This window comes from Erpetoichthys calabaricus, chromosome 18 (assembly GCF_900747795.2).
Source record: "Erpetoichthys calabaricus chromosome 18, fErpCal1.3, whole genome shotgun sequence".
NCBI classification, from domain to species: domain Eukaryota; kingdom Metazoa; phylum Chordata; class Cladistia; order Polypteriformes; family Polypteridae; genus Erpetoichthys; species Erpetoichthys calabaricus.
The window spans coordinates 87,648,965-87,671,388 of record NC_041411.2 but is presented as its reverse complement, the minus strand read 5'-3'; the positions used below and the strand labels follow the sequence as shown (position 1 = coordinate 87,671,388).

The 22,424-nt window shown below is 40.5% G+C and overlaps 1 protein-coding gene across 1 annotated transcript in view; it reads right to left on the bottom strand.

Moving 5' to 3' along the window:
- Positions 1 to 11,956: 11,956 nt before the first annotated feature.
- Positions 11,957 to 22,424, bottom strand: part of kbtbd12 (kelch repeat and BTB (POZ) domain containing 12) — a 108,347-nt gene continuing 97,879 nt past the window's right edge. The window contains exon 6 of the mRNA XM_051921160.1: positions 11,957 to 12,625. Within this exon, the coding sequence (XP_051777120.1) occupies positions 12,456 to 12,625 (170 nt within the window). The 3' untranslated portion in view covers positions 11,957 to 12,455. The remainder of the gene's footprint in view (positions 12,626 to 22,424) is intronic.

Here is a 22,424-nt window from a genome sequence, read left to right as displayed (position 1 = left end):
ACAAAAATCAAATAAAATCATTTTTATATAAAGTATTATAAATACATTTTAGGTAATAATAAATAAACAAAATATTTTGATTTCCATTTCAGTCATAACGCAGATTAAGCCCACTATTTTCAAACAAATATGCTGAGATTCTGTCATTCATGTCCTTAGTGAAAGCTATTAAATAATTCTTAGCTATAGTGTTTGAAAATTCATCATGAATCTCTCCTGCCTTTTGATTTAGTTAAAAATGGCCATTCTTCTATCTGTTATTCTCCCTGCAACGTTTGTAGTGGTGGCCAATAAATCATGTTGTACTTAATTGATGTGATTCATAATAAAGTTGAATACAGCTATTCCAGTACAGGAAGGTTACAAGTTCATGCAGCATTTAAATTGTGTTACTGAAAATTCAAACAATGGCTGCTTGAATGGGCTTCAAGACCCAAGGCGGAACTTAAAAGTTCAGACTTCACATATGGACATGTGCAAAGTATGCCAAAGTACTGTGGGGTCAAAGGGCCTACCTAATCATCCTGAAACAGGCTAGCAGCATCGGGACACAAAGAAAATCAACCAAACTCCAAAAAGAAACATTTTTCTTAATAAGAAATTGCACTGAGCATATCATGGAAATTGAAAAAAATAATATGACAACCAAGTTGAGTTTGCTGATAAGTGTTTTAACAATACATTAAATTATCGAGACAAGTTTACTATTATTTCATTTTTATAAAATTGCTAAGAATGGGGAGCAGTATGGAGACACCACTGGACATGACAAATTTCATTCAGTAGCAGCCACACGTATATCGTTCCCAGGGCCACTATGGCCAAGGCGGGTTGTTCACACATGGGATGCTGAAACCTGCCAATTAAGGGGGCTTCCAGAATCACTCAGCTATTTCCAAACCAATGTAGTGGACTAGTTACTGTATTTATTCAAAGATCAGTATAACAAAATTTGGGAACTGTTGTACAAGCAGGACCTCCAACTTACATGGACAACTAGGAGGTTGGTAGCAGGATTGGCACTCCAGCCACTGTAAAAAAACTCACGCTGTTCTGGTGTGGTACTGAGGTGTCACCCGCTGCACTCGGGTCCCAATCCAGGTGTTGTGGGTGCGGCTACGTGCTATCAGCGCATTCTTCCAATCTGTGACTGATGAGAACTATCCAGACAAGTCCTCTCAGACTGATTTTATTGACAGTGGCAGACATTTTGTCTTTCATAGTGGCTTTTACGAAGAGTAGTACAGTACAACACTGTATATTTAGAAATACACAGGACTATACTAAACTTGAAGGTGAAATGCAAAAGGAATATCAATCTAAATGTATTTATTGTTTAAGCAAAGATCTCTCATTGTTGGTCCTGGTAGGGTCTGATGGTGACCATGCTCTGCCCAGTATATTCTCTGAATTACATAGACCTGAACAAAATGCCCCAAATCCCTACTATAGCCCTCATATGTTACACTACATTTTATATCTATAGCCTTAGACAACTAGATAGAACAATAAAACAGGCAGGAGAGAAAGTTACACATTCTTAAACCATTCATGTATAAATTAATGTAAGGATTGTAAATTTGACCAAAATGTAAATAGGTATAAACAGGCAGAATAAAATAAGTGTTGGTAAAATAATATAACTTGATAATATGAGTTCATCTTGCATCCAGTATGCGTACTACCAGGTAGCTGTCTGTCTTAGTATGATGATTGCCCTGTGGTCCAGCTTGGTCTTTGCTACTGTATGGCCTTTGAATAGAGAAAGAAAGATGCTTGGCCTCCTCCATGGGTGGACCAGTGGAGAGACACAAAGGGCGTTGGGCTCTTCTCGGGATGGGAAATGGCAGAGACAGAAGCATATCTTTACAGGCCTCATGTATCCAATCCTTGACCCACCTCTTAGACTAGTGGGTGCCAGCTCATGCAGACTCAGTCCCCACTCTCCCCAGTCCAGCATGGATGAGCAAGCAGTTTGTTCCTGTTTGTTCAGATATGATATTTTCAACTTGAGGCTAGATACTTGCATGCAAAAGTCTTGTCTAGATATGGTATCTCGTAAGTGTCTCCTGAAAAGGACAGGCTAATACAGCTTTCCTGTATTTAAAATCAAATATTATAAGACCTGAGGTGGGCTGGCACCGTGCCCAGGGTTTGTTTCCTGCCTTGCACCCTGTGTTGGCTGGGATTGGCTCCAGCAGACCCCCGTGACCCTGTAGTTAGGATATAGCAGGTTGGATAATGGATGGATATTATAAGACATTAATAAAAAATCAACCTATATGCTAGATACAGTAATCCCTCACTTATCGCAAGAGATAGGTTCCAAGGCCGACCGCGATAACTGAATTTCCGCGAAGTAGGGACACTATATTTATTTAATTATTTAACGTGTATTTGGACGTTTTTAAACCCTCCCTGTATTGTTTACAACCCACCATTTACTCTATTAAAAACAGGGACAACTGCTAAGCAATATGAAATCGGTAGATAAGTTTACACTTACTGTATAGCGAAGTACACGTAGCAGCTTCCATCCAGACTACTGCCTTATCACGTCCACTTGCAACTCGTTTTGCACCCTGGTTAAAGGACACTGCGGCCGTAGATCTTATATGCTTTTCCTCCTTTTTAAATAAAAAGAATCGATGTCCTGCAGCGGTGTAGCTGTTCCCTTCCTTCAGCATATCCAAAACTTTTACCTTTTCTGCAATCATTTGCATCTTCTGTTGGTGCTTGGACACGGCCCCTGAAGCATTAGCACGTTAATGATGAATGAGTGAGATGAGACTTCCTGGTTAATGCAACACTCCGTCGCTGAGCCAATCAGCAGCACACAGGAACTTAACTGCGTGCTCTGATTGGGTAGCTTCTCAGCCATCCGCCAATAGCATCTCTTGTATGAAATCAACTGGGCAAACCAACTGAGGAAACAAGTAAAAAGACCCATTGTCCGCAGAAACCCGCGAAGCAGCGAAAAATCCGCGTTATGTATTTAGATATGCTTACATATAAAATCCGCGAAGTCGTGAATCCGCGAAAACTGAACCGCGAAGTAGCGAGGGATTACTGTATTACTCTCCATTACACTCATGCAAAGTCTTCTCTGTATTATCACAAAGTTCAGATTCTGGTCGTTGCAAGTGGTCATCTTTTATAGCATGAAAGTGATGATGCCACATGTCACACATTGCATGTATCACATGTATATGACATTATGACAATACATTTTATCCTAGGGAAGTATAACAGTTCTGATGTGAAATGCGACCTATTTGGGGTTCCATAGAGCTAAAAGAAGGACAACATCTAGGTCTTCCTTAAGCATACACTTTATTGAATTTGAATTAGTTTGCATAGCAACAAAGCAAAAAGAAGAACATAACAGTTTTAGCAGAACTGTCAATTTGAATAAAACAGTTTACATTAAGTTAATAATTTAGCAAATATTTTACTGAAATAAATAACCACAGCCCTAACCTGTAGAAGAATAAAAAAGAGTAAGAAAAATGGCAGCAAGTCTTTCTACCACTCCAGACTTGTTTTTGAATTTCATTAACATTCCAATGTCTTTCTCCGCATGTTTAAGTTCCTTCATAAGTTGGCCTAGCTGCATATGCCTTCATCCATTTGGTCTTTACACAAAAAAATACAACCTTTGCATCATAGGCCAAGCATTACACACCATATCAAGATAACATTCATTGGGGCTGGACTGGGGTTTCCTGGAGGCCAAGCTATCAGTCCACCTCATTTAATTAATCAATTTGGAAACCCATTAGTAAGATAATACTGTAGTAAATCTGTAGACTGAAACATTGTGGGTGCAATCTTGTTGGCAAACAACACAAGTTGTGCTTTCTCTTGTAATGTTCTTTAGTAACATAAACAGCATGTGCTTGGTAGTTTAAGATATATCAAATTCCAGACAGTTTCAGGCTGGCGGTGTTAATAGCAAGAAAATGCTCAGAGGTGACACTCGCATTCTCTCATTCTCTTTTTCCTTCTTGAGCCAGCATAGCCAGCATGAGGTGTAAACCCAGGACGTTGGGATTACAAGTCGCCATGTCTAACTCTTCACTAAAGAAATTCTCCTTTAGAGAGTTGCAGATTTGACTGTCCTAGTTGTGATGCACCCTTTTCCTTCTGAGACGCTTCTGCACATGCGATCAACCATAGCTGGCCCTATTTCTCGTGACTATCTGACATGGTCCATAGTCTTCGTCATTGTCTATCGACTAGAGCTGTGCATGGGGTTACTGTTAATCCTATGCCTGCTCACTTTTTCAGATACTCTTTATCTCCCACCAATTCTTACAGATACTCTGACTGCTCCCAGCCACTGAACTCTTTTCAAATCAACTTGATCCAGATCCCTAAAGTAAATAAATGAGGAAGGTCATTTAAAATCCATTAGCAGAGAATCTTTGTAAAATAAAGTAAATCTGCAGTATATCAGAGCTGTGTCAATAAGCAGTAATCAAGCTGCATATAGCCTTTACAAACTATAAAACCGTTTACACATAAAAGTTCAGCACAATTCAGTGTGTTTCCTTGCTTAATGCTAGCAGGAAGTGTGTCTTGCTTTTCTTTGAAATACAGTTTGATTTGGCTGGCAGATTTAAACAAACGTGTCGCAGTAAGATTAACGTCTTTGTTCATTGTACCTTAAAACTTTTCCACATTCTTCACAGCTCAAACAGTCCAGCTCCTTTCCATCTAAAAACTAAAACCATTAAAGGCCTGCTCCAAATGTCTTTTAATTGTTCTGCTTTTAGTTTTGATAGCCCTTTGCACATCCACCAGCTCCATTTTCTCAATATGTTTAAGTCTGAGACTCTGAAATTACATCATATAAAATAATAACATTATAGATGTATTTTAAACGAATGTTTTATAATGTTATACCATTGGTTCATACACCTGTACAAAGCAGCAAGGTTTTTTCACTGCACTGAACTTTTATTGAATACGACGGTCAATTAGTTGTCATCTACAATAACACGGAGATATCAGTGAATTAAATTTTTGGTGGCATTTGAATAGATAGGTCTGCTCATCCTAATGTAAGCTGGAAAGCAGCAGACTCTGCTGTTGCTAATTACTTTGTTACAAGCATCTGTTAAAATTCTTTTGTTGCTTTGGACATCTGGCAAATATTCAGATACCTGTATTCAGTTTATTGACTACAGTCCATGGTGTTGTTATTTTTCTTTGCTCCCAAGAACTAGTTATTATAGACAGGCACTTGTTTTCAGCCTCAATAGAATTGCTCTTTTCTTGCAAGCTCTTTTGGGCTCTTCTGTAGACTACAGAGTAGGTTTTTGTGGGTTTTTTAGAAGTGAAAGGGGACTTGTTAGTATACAACATTTTTGCTCCACTTCTGAACCTGTTATTTAAATGGTTTACCTTATTCATCTCAAAATGATTTTATTGACCCTTGTTACAACATGCTATGAGAATGGCCATTGGATCCTGAGAGTACACAACAAAATCTGTGAGTTAGCTTTCACTGTACACTAGTATTCTATTAAGCAGGTTTTTACATCTTCTGATACATTATACTAGTCTCTCTAAAACACAGTTAGGAGAATTGTTTTTTTATAAAGGACCAGAAAAAGTCATAATCTAGAGACGTGCGAAGATCAAAAATCAGGTATCATACTAATTTTTCATCAGAGCAGTTGTGAGACAAGAATCCTAGTTGAGCGTTCAGAACAATCAGTTGTGAACCACCACGGGGACAGACACAAACATAAGTGCCATTAAATTAAAGGCTTTTATTTAGTAGGAAACATTTTCCACCCGTTACCCACTAGCATCAGTTACAGTACAACTCAAGAATACAGCTCACACCACTTCTTGTTTTCTCTTTCTTCCTCAGTCTCTCTCTCTTTCATTCCTTCCTTTCCTAAAGCATGGGAAAGGAGCTATATAAATGAAATGTATTATTATTATTATTATTATTGACAAGCTTCATCCCTCTTCCTCTCAACTCTGGCTCATGTCTGTGTGGCAGCTGGCTCATTTTTAAGGCATACCTGGGAGCACTCCAGGTGACTCGTTAGGGAGGTCTGGAATTACCCTCCAGATGTAGCGAAAGCCTAAAGTAGGGCTTTGCAGCTGCCGCAGATCCCCATGGCACCATTAACGGAACACAGCAGGGCTGTGCCGACAAATAGTAATTCCCATATAGCCCTATGGGAATCCGAGTTGCTATTGCAACCCAGGGGGCCTACCAAGTAGTAGTTATGGGGAGATAGCATCCTTCAAAAGCCATCTCCTCCATCCTTCCTTTAAGGAGGTGTCCTGACCGGGTAAATATAGTACTGACCATCCCTCACACAGTCTTAAACCAGAAAAGCATTAAAATAATGGTCGCAAGTGCTTTGAGAACTATAATCCAATCTTGGATACAACATAACAGACACGCTGATATAAGCAATAACTGAATAAAATATAGATCATTACCCTCAGAGAGTTTCAGTTTTGGGGTACATGTTGGCTGTGCCGCATAGCATCAATGTGAGACTTGCTTGTTTTATTCATTTGAAGTTACACAGCTGGAGTGTCTTTTTGTTTCCTGGGTGTCTGTGCAGTTCTATCAAGAACAAAGAAAAGCCTTATAAATAGAAATACATTTTTAGTTATTATTTTTTAATGGGGTCTCCTGTTTTTTTTGATGAGGAGAGCTGGGCACATGGCTATCTATGAATGCAAATTAGCCATGCGGAGCTGCACATTGATTATACTCAGTGTTATATATTTTATATATATATATATTATATAATTAGTGTTATATATGTATGGCAGTACTCATTATGGTCAGCTAATGTACGCCTGATTTGAAAATCCATCCATCCATTATCCAACCCGCTATATCCTAACTACAGGGTCACGGGGATCTGCTGGAGCCAATCCCAGCCAACGCAGGGCGCAAGGCATGAAACAAACCCCGGGCAGGGCGCCAGCCCACTGCAGGGCACACACACTCACACACACACCCACACACACACTAGGGTCAATTTAGGATCGCCAATCCACCTAACCTGCATGTCTTTGGACTGTGGGAGGAAACCGGAGAACCCAGAGGGAACCCACACAGACACAGGAGAACATGCAAACTCCACGCAGGGAGGACCCAGGAAGCGAACCCGGGTCTCCTAACTGCGAGGCAGCAGCGCTACCACTGCGTCACTGTGCCGCCCTGAAAATAAAATACTAGTTTTAATTTTTTTAATATGCATATTGGATTGAAATCCAATTTAGCAAAGATCTTACAATGTGCATGTGTGAAAGTTCGGCCCGTGGAAGCTAAAGCTCTGTGATGTCATGTTGGCCTTGCAAAGCATCAATGGGCACTGGAGGAAACAAAAAAAATGATCACCTAAGCCAGTTGTACAACAAATTTCCAGAAAGATATTCGGGTGAACAAGGTCACCGGTGAACAGTGCATATTCACTTGGTGAATTTCACTGACCCACACTAGCGGCTAACTAGAAGTGCTCGATCTCTAATCTGCTCTGCACATGAGGATAAGAAAGTGCCTGGCTACAACAGTTTAGAGCTGACCTGTCTGGCTGAACAGTTATCATGGGTGCAGACATGCAAACTAATGCACAAATGGAATCATAATCTGGATCAAATATGTTAAAAACAATGGGCCAGACTAAGATGCTTCTTTCTTTGTGCAGACAATACACAGCAGTTTCTCACATCATTTAGAGTGAAGCCAGGCTCACATCCAAGTCTATCTATATGGCCCTCTGCTCAATAATCTCCTGTTTTTCTCCCTCACTCTTTCTTTAATTACTGCTAGGTTCAGTGACCATTAGTCCACCTCATTGAACCTTTGCTGAAGTGTGTGCACTGACATGGGCTCCAGCTGGCACCAGCGTGATGGCTAAAAAATAACTCACAAGTCCGCAGTGGATTTTATCTATTTATTTATTCAAGACTGATTCCAGTAAACTACTGGACTTTTCAAAGAATCAGCAAATGTGTTTATACAATTTCATTGAAGACAAGCCCTAAAGCCTCAATCACAGAAAATACACCTAAAACACCAATATTACTTTCCACAAGATAACTTTAGAATATAGTTAAAAATAAAATGTGAAAGAAACAGACTGCCTCATTGGAGTCAAAAACAGAAAGTGCAACTCCATGTCCAGATAAAGAATCGTAATAACAAATGAAAGAAGCCTCAAAAGTAAGAAATCCTTCTTTCCTTATATAGTGCCTTCCACATCCTCAACTCAATACAGTTGCACCTGAGACATTTCTATATATATAAAATCCAACGTCTATCTGTCTGTTTGTCTGTCCGCTTTTCACGAGAGAACTTCATAATGGATTTAGACCGGATTTTTTCTATAATTATCTTGAACATTCCGGTTGATTTTGCGACCTCTCTCATCGTGTGAAGTATCATAGTTTGCTTGCGGTACTGATTTATTTTTGCAAATCTGACAGAGACGCAGCAGGCCGAGGGAAAGGGGGCGGGGCCCTCCTCACTCATGCGCCAGCTTCAGGGCGTATCTTACATCCGCTTAGCTAGCGAACGAGAGGACCACTTAATGGATTTAGTTGTTTTTTTTCTATAATTTGCTTGAACATTCTGGTTACGACTTTTCCCATCACACTAAGAATCACAGTTTGCTTGTAGAAGCAATATATTTGCACTAATCTGAGATTGAGCCTGCAGACCAAGGGGAGGAAGAAGCGTGACATCAGGAGTAGGGAGCCGGGCAGGGCCCTCCTCGTTGTTCAGTTTCACTTCTACGCAGGCGAAGCTGCAGGGGACAGCTAGTGCTGTATATTTTAACACAGCTTGCAAGTGTAGTGATTTTCTTAGGTATGAACTGGTGATTGAGTTTAAATTCACCCCCTGGTGGTTTTAATTGGTAGCTACACAGATCAAATTTAAACTTGCCCCCTTATGGTTTTAAATGCTTTCACCGTGACATGCATGGGTTTACATCTGGAGTACCAAATTGTAAATGAATTGCTTACAGGGTCACACAGTTAAATCAGAAGTGAGATTTGAACATGGCTTCATGCATCAGCCTAGCCTAGGCTAATGATTCTTTGACTTTTTCAGATGACAAATAATTAAAAATAAGAAATGCATGCTGGATATCAGTGCTGGTCTTCATAGTGGTCATCTTAAATCTACTGAAGTTACATACTTTAATTAGTCTCAGTTAAATAAATTTATGTTAAGGCAGCAAAGTAGTATATTGATGGCACTGCTTCCATAAGGACCTGGGGTTCAATTCCCAGTCTGTTTGTGAATTTAATCCTGATACTCTGTATATCCAATTCATTATAATAACTATTGATAGTGGCTGTAAAATCTGTGCTAACCCCTACTATCTCTTCTGTTTCCTTTTCCGGTGTCCTTTAGGTGGTGGCTTGTGCCACCACCATCTACTCAAAGCACCGTGATGTTCCAACATTGATGGATTAAAAGCCAGAAGTCTGCATGACCATCAGCATCAAGTCCTTCTGTGAGAACCCTAAATACAAAGAGGACTATTTCATTTATGTTAGGTAGAATGCCCAGAGGGGACTGGGCTGTCTTGTGGCCTTGGAACCCCTGCAGATTTTATTTTTTTCTCCAGCCGTCTGGAGTTTTTTTTTGCTTTTTCTGTCCTCCCTGGCCATCGGACCTTACTCTTTTTCTATGTTAACTAATGTTGTCTTATTTTAATTTCTTACTTTGTCTTTTATTTTTCTTTTCTTCATTATGTAAAGCACTTTGAGCTACTTTTTTGTATGAAAATGTGCTATATAATTAAATGTTGTTGTTGTTCTCCCAATGTGTATATGGTTTTCACTCTAGATTTCCTCCCACAGACAGTAGACTTCTCTAAACTAACATCAAATAAGAGAGACTGTCAGTTTTTCCAGCTACAGTGGATACAAAAAGTATTCAGACCCCATCACTCCCTGCACACTTTACTGTGTTGTAGATTTCATTTTAAATGGATAAATTTGACATTTTTGTCTGTCAAATAAACACAATAATAACCCAAAATGACAAAGCAAAAACATGTTTATTCAGAATCAAAAACTGAAATTTCTCATTCAGACCTTTTTGCTGTGACACTCCAAATTGTTATCTTGCTGTTGTTTCTGATGTAGAAAAAAACAGAACGATTTCTTAACCTGTAAAAATGTTATCTTGTTTGCTGTGACTCTTGAGCTGTGTTGAGAACTTCATTGGAGTTCACCTGTGTAAACTGAATTGATAGGACATTGTTTAGAAAGATGCACATGGATCTGAATACATAAAGTCCCACAATTCTCGCTGCATATCAGGACAAAAACAAAGCCATGAAGTTCAAGGAACTCTCAGTAGACCTTGGTGATCAAATTGTGCTAAACCAGAGATCAGATCAAGGTTATACCAAAATCACAGTGGCCTGAGTAGTTGTGAAAATGGAATAACTCGGGAGCTACTGGGACTCCACCTAGAGTTGGCTGTCTGACCAAACTGAGTAACCAGGCATGATGGGCTCAGAACCCAATAGTCACTCTAACAAAGCTTCAGAAGTCTTCTGCTGAGTTGGGAGAACTTGTCAGAAGATCAATCATTTCAGCAGCACTCAGAATCAATCAGGCGTTTATGGCAGAGTGGCGAACTCCCACTGGGAATCTGCCAAATGGCATTTATAACACTCTGAGAGGATGAGGAAAAAGATTCTCTGGTCTGATGAGGCCAAAATGGAGCTAAACGAGAAGAACTCCAAGGACTTACTGTCCAGGTACTGCTCATTAGTTGCCCTAAGGTGATGCATGTTGGTGGAAGCATCATGTTAGTGGGAGCTTCTGCTTCTTAGTCACAAGGACAGGGCAACTGGTAAGAATTGTGGGAAGTATGAATGCAGCCAAATATAGAAAGGTCCTGCTCCAGAGTGCATGTGACTTCAGACTGGGATGATGGGTCACCTTATAGCACAGCGGTGGCCCAAAGCATATGGTCATGACAATGCTGGAGTGACTTCGGAACTAGTCTCTGTCCTTAAATTGCCCAGTTAATGTCCAGATTTAAAATCCATAGAACATCTGTGGAGAGACCTGAAGATGGCAGTTTACAGAGGATTCCAATCCAGTGTAATGAAGCTTGAGAGAATCTGCCAGGAAGAATGAGATAAACTGACCAGATCAGGTATGCAGGGCTTACAGAGACTTACACGGGAAGCTGTGATTACTGCCAAAGGGGCTTCTAAAAAGTACTCAGTTAAGGGTCTGAATACTTATATGAATGAGAGATTTCCGTTTTTGATTTTTAATACATTTCCAAACCTTTTTGAAAACTTGTTTTCACTTTGTTATTATGGATTTTGCATGTAGATTTATGGGCAGAAATGGCAAATGTATCTTCTTAAAATTAAATCTACAACACAAGAAAGTGTCTGAATATTTTTCTGAATCCACTGTATGCACTGTAAATCCACCACAGAATTTGGATTTAATCAGTGAGTGAGTGTGAGTATGTAAGTGAGCGTAGCCCTGTAATGGACTGGCATCAGTTCTAGCCCTGGCTCCTGGTGCCAGGTTAGGCTAAGGATCCCCAAAAACTTGTATTGGAATAAGTGAATTCAAAGAAAAGGAAAGAATGAATGAACTATATCAGATGTAGTGGTTGGAGCTTCTGCCTTACACTCCTAGAGCTCAGGTTCAACTACATTTGTCAGGTTCTGAATCCTCCTATTAATTATAATGTAATAAATATGAAGTAAGGTGCATGGTGGTTCTTTGTGTAAGGAGTCTGCTTCCAGCTACAATTTTCTCCTATGCCGTAACTCCCAGGGTGTTGGTACCCTGCAATAAACTGGCACTCATGTCTGCGTTTAACACAGGGGTGCCAATGCAAACTGCTTCTACACAATTCTTTTTTTATCTGATCCACCATTATATGATAATGCTGTACAGTACTATAATGAGGATATTTATTGAATAGCACACATCACAATTTCCTAAATAAGTTTCATATGATATTAAATATGAAATAAGGTTTGGTAATATACTACATTTATAATTTTTAGGATACACAAATCTGTTCTCATTGCCAGATTGTCCCCCTCGGAACAGATAAAGTTCAGTCTATCTATCTATCTATCTATCTATCTATCTATCTATCTATCTATCTATCTATCTATCTATCTATCTATCTATCTATCTATCTATCTGTTTTAAACATAACATACCATACTGACAGGATTTTTGGTTTTATGCAGCTTAGAAAATGCCCTTTTTCTTCTATCACTCTATTCATTCATTTTAAAATCCACCATGATAGCTAATACTTTCTAGATTGTTTAAACACATCACAGAGCCCGATTCATGTCACTATAGTGTAAAACATTATCAAGACAAGTTGCCTGTCTGGTACTGGTAATCGCCATCTCTCACAGCACTCCCGAGGTCACAGAATGGCTTTCTCTTCATTCGTCCATTAGGTCTGAGGGAGGTGGTATCAGATCTCTGGGGTTCAGTTTGGCTACAAGGCAAACATCATAGCTGTCATGCATGAGAACTCTGTGAGCCACTACATTCCACTGGTTCTCCCAAGGGTCCAGTTCCAAGATGTCTTTGGTGATGACCTCATGTCGATCTGTGGATTCATTAACACAAAAATAAAGAGCAAATACATTAGTGATGTGGTTGGCATACGTTAACAAAAACATTGCATTGCCAGAATAAATAATTACTTTGTGTCTGTCTCTGAAACATCATTACACTTTATTTTTTTTCCCTTTTTTTCCCCTTTGACGATTAAATGATTTTCCTTTGTGAGACACAGTCCTGTGTGGTTCAAAGAGACATCTCGCTTCACACTAAACTGCAGACTGACAGCCTGTCATCAGCTTAAGAAGAACAGAATCTCCCCTGAGAGGTCCAATCAAAACCAAGTAATGTGAACATAGTGCCCAGAAGGAAATATGTTTCTCTCCTTGCCCAGTAAGCACTTTTTCTCCGTTATTGCCCAGCCTGGTTAAATAAGCTGACATATTAAACTATGGAATAAGAGAATGAAGTACATCAACACATCGGCGCAAATGTGTCAGTTAATCCTAGGATGTTCATTCACTCACTTACACCCATGCTGCAACAACACAGAATCTACAGCCAATCTAATGGACATGTGCTTTGGAATTAATAATATAATTTATTTATATAGCATGTTTGCCATGGAAGGCAAACTGGAGTATTCAGAGAAAAACCCACATACGCACATGAAGACCTCATACACATTCAACAGGGACATCAAGAAGAATTGATTACTTGGTAGAAGGTTAGATCAACTATAATGAGCACCTGACCTTGTACAATAGTTTTAAATTGGTACATTGTGCCCTGAAGAAGAGGTCCTTCCTCAAAACGCATCAGCCAAAACACTGTATCACATGGATGGGTCAGGAATCCAGTGAAACAATTGCTCAAGGCTACAGGCTCCTCTAGGCCTAAACCCAGGATCGATCACTTCATTTAGTTGGCTCGCACTGTTTTTCATTTGTTATATTAATTTTGTATCTAGTTTTGGACAACTTGTTTGTTTTTTTCATTTCTCATGTTTTTTATGGGTGGCACGGTGGCACAGTGGGTAGTGCTGCTGCCTCGCAGTTGGGAGACCTGGGGACCTGGGTTCGCTTCCCGGGTCCTCCCTGCGTGGAGTTTGCATGTTCTCCTCGTGTCTGCGTGGGTTTCCTCCGGGCGCTCCGGTTTCCTCCCACAGTCCAAAGACATGCAGGTTAGCTGGATTGGCAATTCTAAATTGGCCCTAGTGTGTGCTTGGTGTGTGGGTGTGTTTGTGTGTGTCCTGCGGTGGGTTGGCACCCTGCCCGGGATTGGTTCCTGCCTTGTGCCCTGTGTTGGCTGGGATTGGCTCCAGCAGACCCCCGTGACCCTGTGTTCGGATTCAGCGGGTTGGAAAATGGATGGATGGATGTTTTTTATGAAAAATATTTGAAGGTTATTATTCCGTATCCATTGATATGTTTACAGGCCAATTAAAATTTTTCAATTGTTTCACTTTTTTGTCACTTTTGTAATTTGTATTGTAAAGTCAAGTGGGAATTTTCATCTTATCAATTTATTGGAACCTTATATAAATATATGTTAATGGTTGATGGATTTAATTATTACATGTTTCTCATTGGAATTCATTAGGAGCTGCTAATCAGGTTTTGGTTTTTGTATGCTTTTTCTTATGTAAAATTGGTTTCTCTTTTACAATAAATTATATGTAGATGCCACATGGGCTTGACGGGCATCCCGGACAGGGGATAGGGGATGGTTCCTTGCCCAGACGGGAGACTCCTAATGGACAGGTAAGCATCCCATCTGGGGAGAAGAAAGGGAGCAGACCCGGAAGGAAAAACCAGAAGAGATGGACAGACAGCCCATTGAAAGGAAAAAATATCATTGTTTTTTTTTTACTCCCCCAGCACGCTAGATGGCAGCAGTTCCAGATATCGGTGCCCAGTGGAAAGCCAGCAGGGCATGCAGAGAGATATAGTCCAGCAGAGCAGCCCTGTTGGGGTCACTGGGTGCCACAAGAGGGCGCTGCAGGGAGACAAGATCCCTGCTGTGATGACCCAAAAGTGCTTCCATCGGGCAGTGGCACTGGCACTGGAAGTACTCCCGGGTCTTTAATAAAAGGGACCGCACTGCCTTGGCCAGACGAGTCGGGGCTGAGAAGAGGAGAGGCAACACTTGACTGGAGAAGGGCAGTGTGGTGGTAAGAGTTGTAAGGAGAGAGATGTTGTGTATATTGGAGAGAGAAACCTGTGTTTTGTGCTTTGGCAACTGAGAAAAGGATTTTGGTGTGTTTGTGTCAGGGTTTGGGCTCGCTGGTGCCCTGGTTTCCATCTCTATATATATTTTATATATATATAATTTCAAGGTATACTGTATGTACTGCATGACTAGTAGAATTATATATTTTTCTGTTTATATACTTGTTCTTCTCTACTCAGTGCTTGATTAATCCTCTACAGTTTTAATTTGTTAAGTATATTTACTTGTATTAACTTTCCTACTTTTCTACTTTGTGGATTCATTATCAGTAAGCAGGTTAATTTGCATTCCTTGTGAATTTCACTGTAGTTTTGTTCCACGTGTACAGAGTGGACAGAAATTTTTACTTTCATGTGCTAATTACCTTTAAACATATTGCAACGCTCCAGCGCTAAGATTAGTGAGTATAATAATCTTACCACAAAACTTCAGTCTTCCTTATTTTAAATAAATATGCACACATATGTCAATGCAAACCTCAAAAACATTACAGTGTATAATTATGATAAAGTACTCTAATCATGGCTGGCAACATGGTCTAGTTTGGAATTTAGACCTCGAAATTTTCAGTTCAATCACCGTCTTACTACCACCTGCAAGCCTGTTATTGGCAGGACCAACTTATCCAAGCCAGAAGTTCATATGTGTGTTTGGTGGCTTGTTGTTGGTTTGATATATACAGTATATACTTTTTGCTTCTTTTGGGCTTCTGAAGTTTTAATTCTCCCTTGGGACAAATAAACGTATTCCTAATCTAATCCAATCTAATCTAGTCTAACTTGACATTTCAGAATTACCTCACCTGCTACTATTCCAGATGTAGATAAAGGGAATCATTGCTTAACGTGTAAAGGACTAGAGGATGTCCTAGAGAAATATCCATCCACCCATTTTCTGAGCTTGCTTTTTCTATTACAGTACCATTAGAGCTGGAACTTATCCCTAAAGGAACAACACTTGTCTATTGTGCAGCAATATTCACTCACACAGGGCAAATTTAGAGTCACCGGGTAATCCATCTTGCTTGTTTCTGAGATGTGGAAACAAACCTGGAGTACCAGGAGAAAATCCACAAGGACATGGGGAGAATATGCAACATCACCCAAGCCTGTGACTCAGTGACGAAATGAGCCCAGGCCTCTAAAGTTAAGAAACATTTTGTCATCATGCAACCATCTATAAAAAGGGTCAATTTAATATATACATATATTATATATATATTGTGGTAAGCCAGCCCCCGGACACAGACAGACAGACACCAGAATGTCCAAAACACACACGTTTATTATTCTCTAAGCACCACAATGCCTTATCGCCAACAATTGTCTCTTGTCTCTTTTTCCCCTTCTCTGACTTCCACTCCCCTCCTCACAATTTCGTCTCCTTCCTCCCAACTCTGGCTCGTCTACTGGAGGGAGGCGGCCCCTTTTATAATGACCCAGATGGGCTCCAGGTGCTCCATCCGATGACACCTCCTGTTGTGGTGGAAGTGTCAGATGAGCACCCAGAAGCACTCCGGGTGCCCCTTGGATTTCTTCCGGCAGCACTTCCTGGTGTGGTGAAAGTGCTGCCATCCATGGTTCCATAACCGTCCGGGCGCCCCCTGGCGGGGGCCACGTCCTCCCATAGGGATGAGCTTCCCAGCTCTGTTCCTGTGGCCCCCAAGCAGACCAGGGTGGCTGCACTCTCGTGGCCCAGGGAAGGTATCGTCCCTCTCGTGGACCGTCCAGGCTTCCTGGCTGGGTAGGGTCCCCAGCCGTCTGGCACAATATATATACAGTAATCCCCCATTTTATCACGGTTCAGCTATCGCGCCCATGCTATATCACGGAAGAATTCAATAAGTACATCCTACCTGTAGTGTACTTTGCAGCCAATTCATAACAAAGCATACGGTTTTCAGCAGACAAAGAATTTCGCATTACAGCACCCAGATGATTTCTTACAAAGCCCGTTATTGGCTGAAAGAGGAGACTCAACCAATCAGAGCAGATTTTATTCTCTTGGGCTCTGATTAGCTGCTGCTAATTTGGTGTAATCTCGCAAGAACAGTGAGCGTGGGTCCCCGACCTGTACCTTGCTTGTGGTCCGACTTTTCTGAGCAAACTTTTGTGAACTTTTCGTTTTGTTTTAAGCCCTATGATGGCTCCCAAGTGTCCTGCATCTTGTAAGCCTTCTGGTAGCAGTGAGCCTAAGCGCCAGAGGAAGACCTTGACCATACAGGAGAAGGTAAAACTGATGATGATTATTATTATGTTACTCATATCTTTAGCCCGACATCCGTGTATCATGTGTGTATCCAAAGTGTGTTTTAATAAGTTTACATGTGTTTAAAGCGTGTGGGAGGGGTATTTTAAGGCTTAAACTATAAAAAAAATGTGGTCTTTCTATATCACAGATTTTCACCTATTGCTGGTGGGTCTGGAACGTAACTTCTGTGATAGGTGGGGGGATCACTGTATATATATATACACTAGGGGGCTTCGTCCCCTGCTCGCTTCGCTCGCCAAACCCCGTATTTGGTTATCCGGATACACTTTTAAGATTTTTTTTCTTTGAATTGTTGCTATTTCATTAGTTTCACTTTTATTTCAGAACTTCTGTAAAAACAATATTTGTAATCTTGCGAGTCCCAATATGCTGAATCTTTTTAATGAGGTCAGGTCAGGTTTTTCTGTTTGGAATTTCAGCACAGACAAAATGATCGACATCATCCACAGTTAATAATTTTTTTTTACAAAGTAAAAAAGTAAGTAGAGTTCCACATTGGACTCCTGTCTGTAAAGTCGTGCTATTTTCCTCTCACAGTTCCAAAGGTACATGGGGTTACCAAGGAGATACTCCAGCTTTTGTCCAGGTTTTTGTACAAGGGCTAGTAGACAGAACATTTTTGACTCCTGGGGTAATTTTAGCTTTTTAAATAAGCAGACAGATAAATATATATACATGAACAAAGTAACCAATAAATGCATGTGCGGTAAACTCCGTTTTTGAAATTCTCAAGATTCTTTATTTGTCACATGCATAGTTATACAGGACAACATGCAGTGAAATGCATCCTGATCCACTTATCAAAAACTGTGCAAAGTTAGAAGAATATCAGTTAGATTAACAAAAAGTCATAGATTGAAAGATAACAGTATAGTAGAACATAATAAATAAGTAAAAGATGCTGCAGATGTTCTATCAGACAGTTGTGGCGAGCGCCCTCTTCTACGCAGTGGTGTGCTGGGGAGGCAGCATTAAGAGGAAAGACGCCTCACGCCTGGACAAAATGGTGAGGAAGGCAGGCTCTATTGTTGGCATGGAGCTGGACAGTTTAACATCTGTGGCAGAGCGAAGGGCGCTCAGCAGGCTCCTATCAATTATGGAGAATCCACTGCATCCACTAAATATTATCATCTCCAGACAGAAGAGCAGCTTCAGCGACAGACTGCTGTCACTGTCCTGCTCCACAGACAGATTGAGGAGATCGTTCCTCCCCCAAACTATGCGACTCTTTAATTCCATCCGGGGGGGTAAACGTTAACATTTAACATTATACATAGTTATTGTCTGTTTTTCACCTGCATTATTATCATTCTTTAATTTAATATTATTTATTGTATCAGTATGCTGTTGCTGAAGAATGTGAATTTCCCATTGGGATTAATAAAGTATCTATCTATCTATCTATCTATCTATCTATCTATCTATCTATCTATCTATCTATCTATCTATCTATCTATCTATCTATCTAAAATTATGTGAATAAGGTAGAATTAAGTGTTAAGGTGCAATAGTGTAGTAATTATTGTGCAAAACCAAAGTTAGACTGGTGCATAGTTAAATAAGGCAGTTTGTTTGTTTGCGCTACTGCGATCTTTACTTTTTTATATTTTCTAATTTTCCTACGTTCATATCCTTTAACTTTCTCCACATGTGTATAGCGCCGTTTTTTGTTTTTTTTTGAGCCTTTCTAATTTCCCTGGTTTCATAGTCTCTAACCTGCTCTGCATGTGTTTAGCGCCAACGTTTGTAAACATCTTTATGAAGTTCTACTTTCTTTTACTCATTGTCTTTTAATTCTGAGCCAGATTGGACTTGCTTTTTTTTCAATTCCACTTGTTCTGGGCTGATAATTGCTTTCCTTATTTTCTGAATTTGCACCTCGATTATTCTTTTTTGCTCTTTTTACTGTCCAACGCATTTGAGTCTCTTTTCTCCGCTTTGCTTTCTTCTTCGCTTAGATGCCGACATTTAATTTATAACGTACTGTCCTTATAATGAAATGAAAAAAGCTCTCCAAGAGAAAACCTCAATGAAGAAGAAACAGTTTGCACTATCTAAAAAGGAGAAACCCTCATTTATAAAGGTTTGCTGCAGATGACTTAACTGAAAATAAATGAATAGTTCCTATGTGTATAATACATATTTATCTATTTGACTTATGCCTTTATTCCAGCAACTTGCAACATCTGAGGTACAATTTGTTACATTACTTTTGTTTTTTGCACAACATGCAGGTGAAGTGACTTCCTCAGGGTCACACAGTGGTATCAGTACCAGGATTTGAACTGACAAGCTCCGGGTTTGCTGAAATATTACTGAAGAAAGAAAAAAAACGAAAACAGGCAAATGGGGCTATGCATACAAATGTCCATCCATCCATTATCCAACCCGCTATATCCTAAATACAGGAGCCAATCCCTGCCAACACAGGGCACAAGGCAGGAAACAAACCCCGGGCAAGGTGCCAGCCCACCGCAGGGCGCACACACCCACACACACCCACACACCAGGGACAATTTAGAATCGCCAATGCACCTAACCTGCATGTCTTTGGACTGTGGGAGGAAACCGGAGTACCCGGAGGAAACCCAGACAGACACGGGGAGAACATTCAAACTCCACGCAGGGAAGCGAACCCGGGTCTCCTAACTGGCACCTTTCACTGCGCCACCATACCACCCGCATACAAACTTAAAAGGTTTAAATAAAACAGAAATATGTACCTTTATTTTTACTTCCTTAACTTGTGGAGGGTGTATCCTGTAGCAAAGCCCTAACTTTTTTCATGAAAGCCCCTTTCAGTCAATAAGCCTTAAAAACAGGTGTAAAGCTAAACTTGCAGCACCGCTATTCAATTACACTTGCCTAACGCCTCTCCTAAGGGGAGATACTGTGGGATCTGGGCATCAGTCAAAGCACCAATCACAGGCCCGATTAGAAAGCGGGAAGCTGTGATTTGTCGTCTCCCTCCCATGTAACAATCACAGCCCGTGTTACAACGCACTATGTATGTATGTATATATGTATATATATGTATATGTAGAGGGCGGCACGGTGGCGCAGTGGGTAGCGCTGCTGCCTCGCAGTTGGGAGACCTGGGGACCTGGGTTCGATTCCCGGGTCCTCCCTGCGTGGAGTTTACATGTTCTCCCCGTGTCTGCGTGGGTTTCCTCCGGGCGCTCCGGTTTCCTCCCACACTCCAAAGACATGCAGGTTAGGTGGATTGGCGATTCTGAATTGGCCCTAGTGTGTGCTTGGTGTGTGGGTGTGTTTGTGTGTGTCCTGCGGTGGGTTGGCACCCTGCCTGGGATTGGTTCCCTGCCTTGTGCCCTGTGTTGGCTGGGATTGGCTCCAGCAGACCCCCGTGACCCTGTTTGGATTCAGCGGGTTGGAAAATGGATGGATGGATGGATGTAGATATGTATATATATGTATATGTATATATATGTTTACATAACCTCTTTAACACATTTCTTCTCCGCTGCGAAGCATGGGTATTTTGCTAGTATATATATATATATATAGTGGCACTTTCAAGGGAACTAAACATCATTAACCAAAAAGGCAAGAAGGTACTCTTGGGGGGACATATCTGCAAACTCAAAAAGAAAATGGCCAAAAAATGATGCTTTTAACCCTGGCACAAATGATAATTATGCATGGTATAGAATAAATTTCAAAACATTAAACTGAATATAAAAAAATAAACTACTGAAGTCTAAAAAATTCTTAAATGCACATCTGAGGGTCACATTTCAGTTTCACCAGAGGTAAGCACTACCATTCTGGGACATAAGGTGGGCGCTGGCACTGATGGTATTATCTCTTCTTTCACCCACAGTCCAGAGAAACCACCCAATGAGAGCAACTGCCCCTTTCACTCCAATGACAATAAAACCGAAACAACCTCAGCACACATCATTCCTTTCCGGGAATAGAAGATGACAGGACGGAGCTCGTACCTAAATAAATGACCACTCTTCAGGGCTTTGAAGAACTCTCATTCCTACCTGGCTATATTTCTTTTGCTTTGTTCTAAATATTCACACCATCGAGCACTTGTTTATTTTTAGGACTCAGTATTTATTAAAACGGACAACATGGTTGGTGCCCCAACATTTCTTTGGAGGGCTTTGTGTTCCCTCAGTCGACAACAACCTTTGGAAAAATGGTAATAAATAAGACCAAGAAAAATTTTAAAATCGGGCCACCTCACAACAGACTCATGAGAGTAGATAAATTGTAGTGTAGATGACAGATGGGACACTAGGATTTCAAGCAGCAATGACAAAACAATCACCATTTGAAAAGCACATAAATATCTGCCTTCTTGCCCTAATCCATTATACAAAAACAGTTTGACTAGCCCACTGTAGATTTACATAGTTTTACATCTGTGGGACATTGCTATTCTGAGCATACACTGGAAAATGTAATGAAGTCCATGTAGTACATTTAGCTTATCTCAAGGAGGCAGCGCAGACTGCTGGAATTTAAATGATGGCCAAAAAACAAAAAAAGTTTTCATCTAAAGATAAATGAAAAGAACAGGCTTGTAGCGCACAAAAATAGTGCAATGAATGGAAACACAGATAGGGATGTCTTTTGGTTAAAGAATGAACAGTGTCATCAATTATTCTGATGGGGGCCACAGTGGTCTTTCATGTTTGACGTATGAAGGCATGGCCAGGGCATTTCTATACAGTAAAAGTAATGTCTAAAATGACTGGTGTTAAAATAATCAGACACCACACATAATGATTATACCGCTTCCTTTGAAAAACTAGCAGGATGGCGCAGTGGTTATAACAGTTGTCTCATAACTCCCAGACACTGGATTCAAATCTCAGGCTGACTAAAAGTCTCGGTGTATAATTTGCATGTTTTTCTTCTATAAAAGGTGATGATAAACTGGTCAAGTGGGCTGGTTCCTTCCAGTGCTTGAAGTTCTGCCACCTCTTCCAGTTTCAACAAAGAGTACCAGCATCTTTTCTTAGCATACCGGTGCAGGAATCTTCACAGGGGATTACACCCTGCAACCCCTGCATTTTGATCGACTGTCATTGTATTGAGAGAATTTACATTTTATCTTCATGGAGGACTCCCCCTGACTATTTCATCGACTATCACTGGATAGGAATATGCAGACTACTGATGGTAATTTGGCTCCACTACAAGCCTTGCACTTGATGCTACCAGGGTAAGCTTCATGTCTTCAGAACCTTATAATTGTATTAAATTAAAGGATGAAAGGATTTCCCTCAATAACATGCTTTGCAGCATCAGAGACAGTTTTGCGTCAGTGGTTTTCGGCCTCAGTCGTCTGGCTCTAGAGCAGTGTT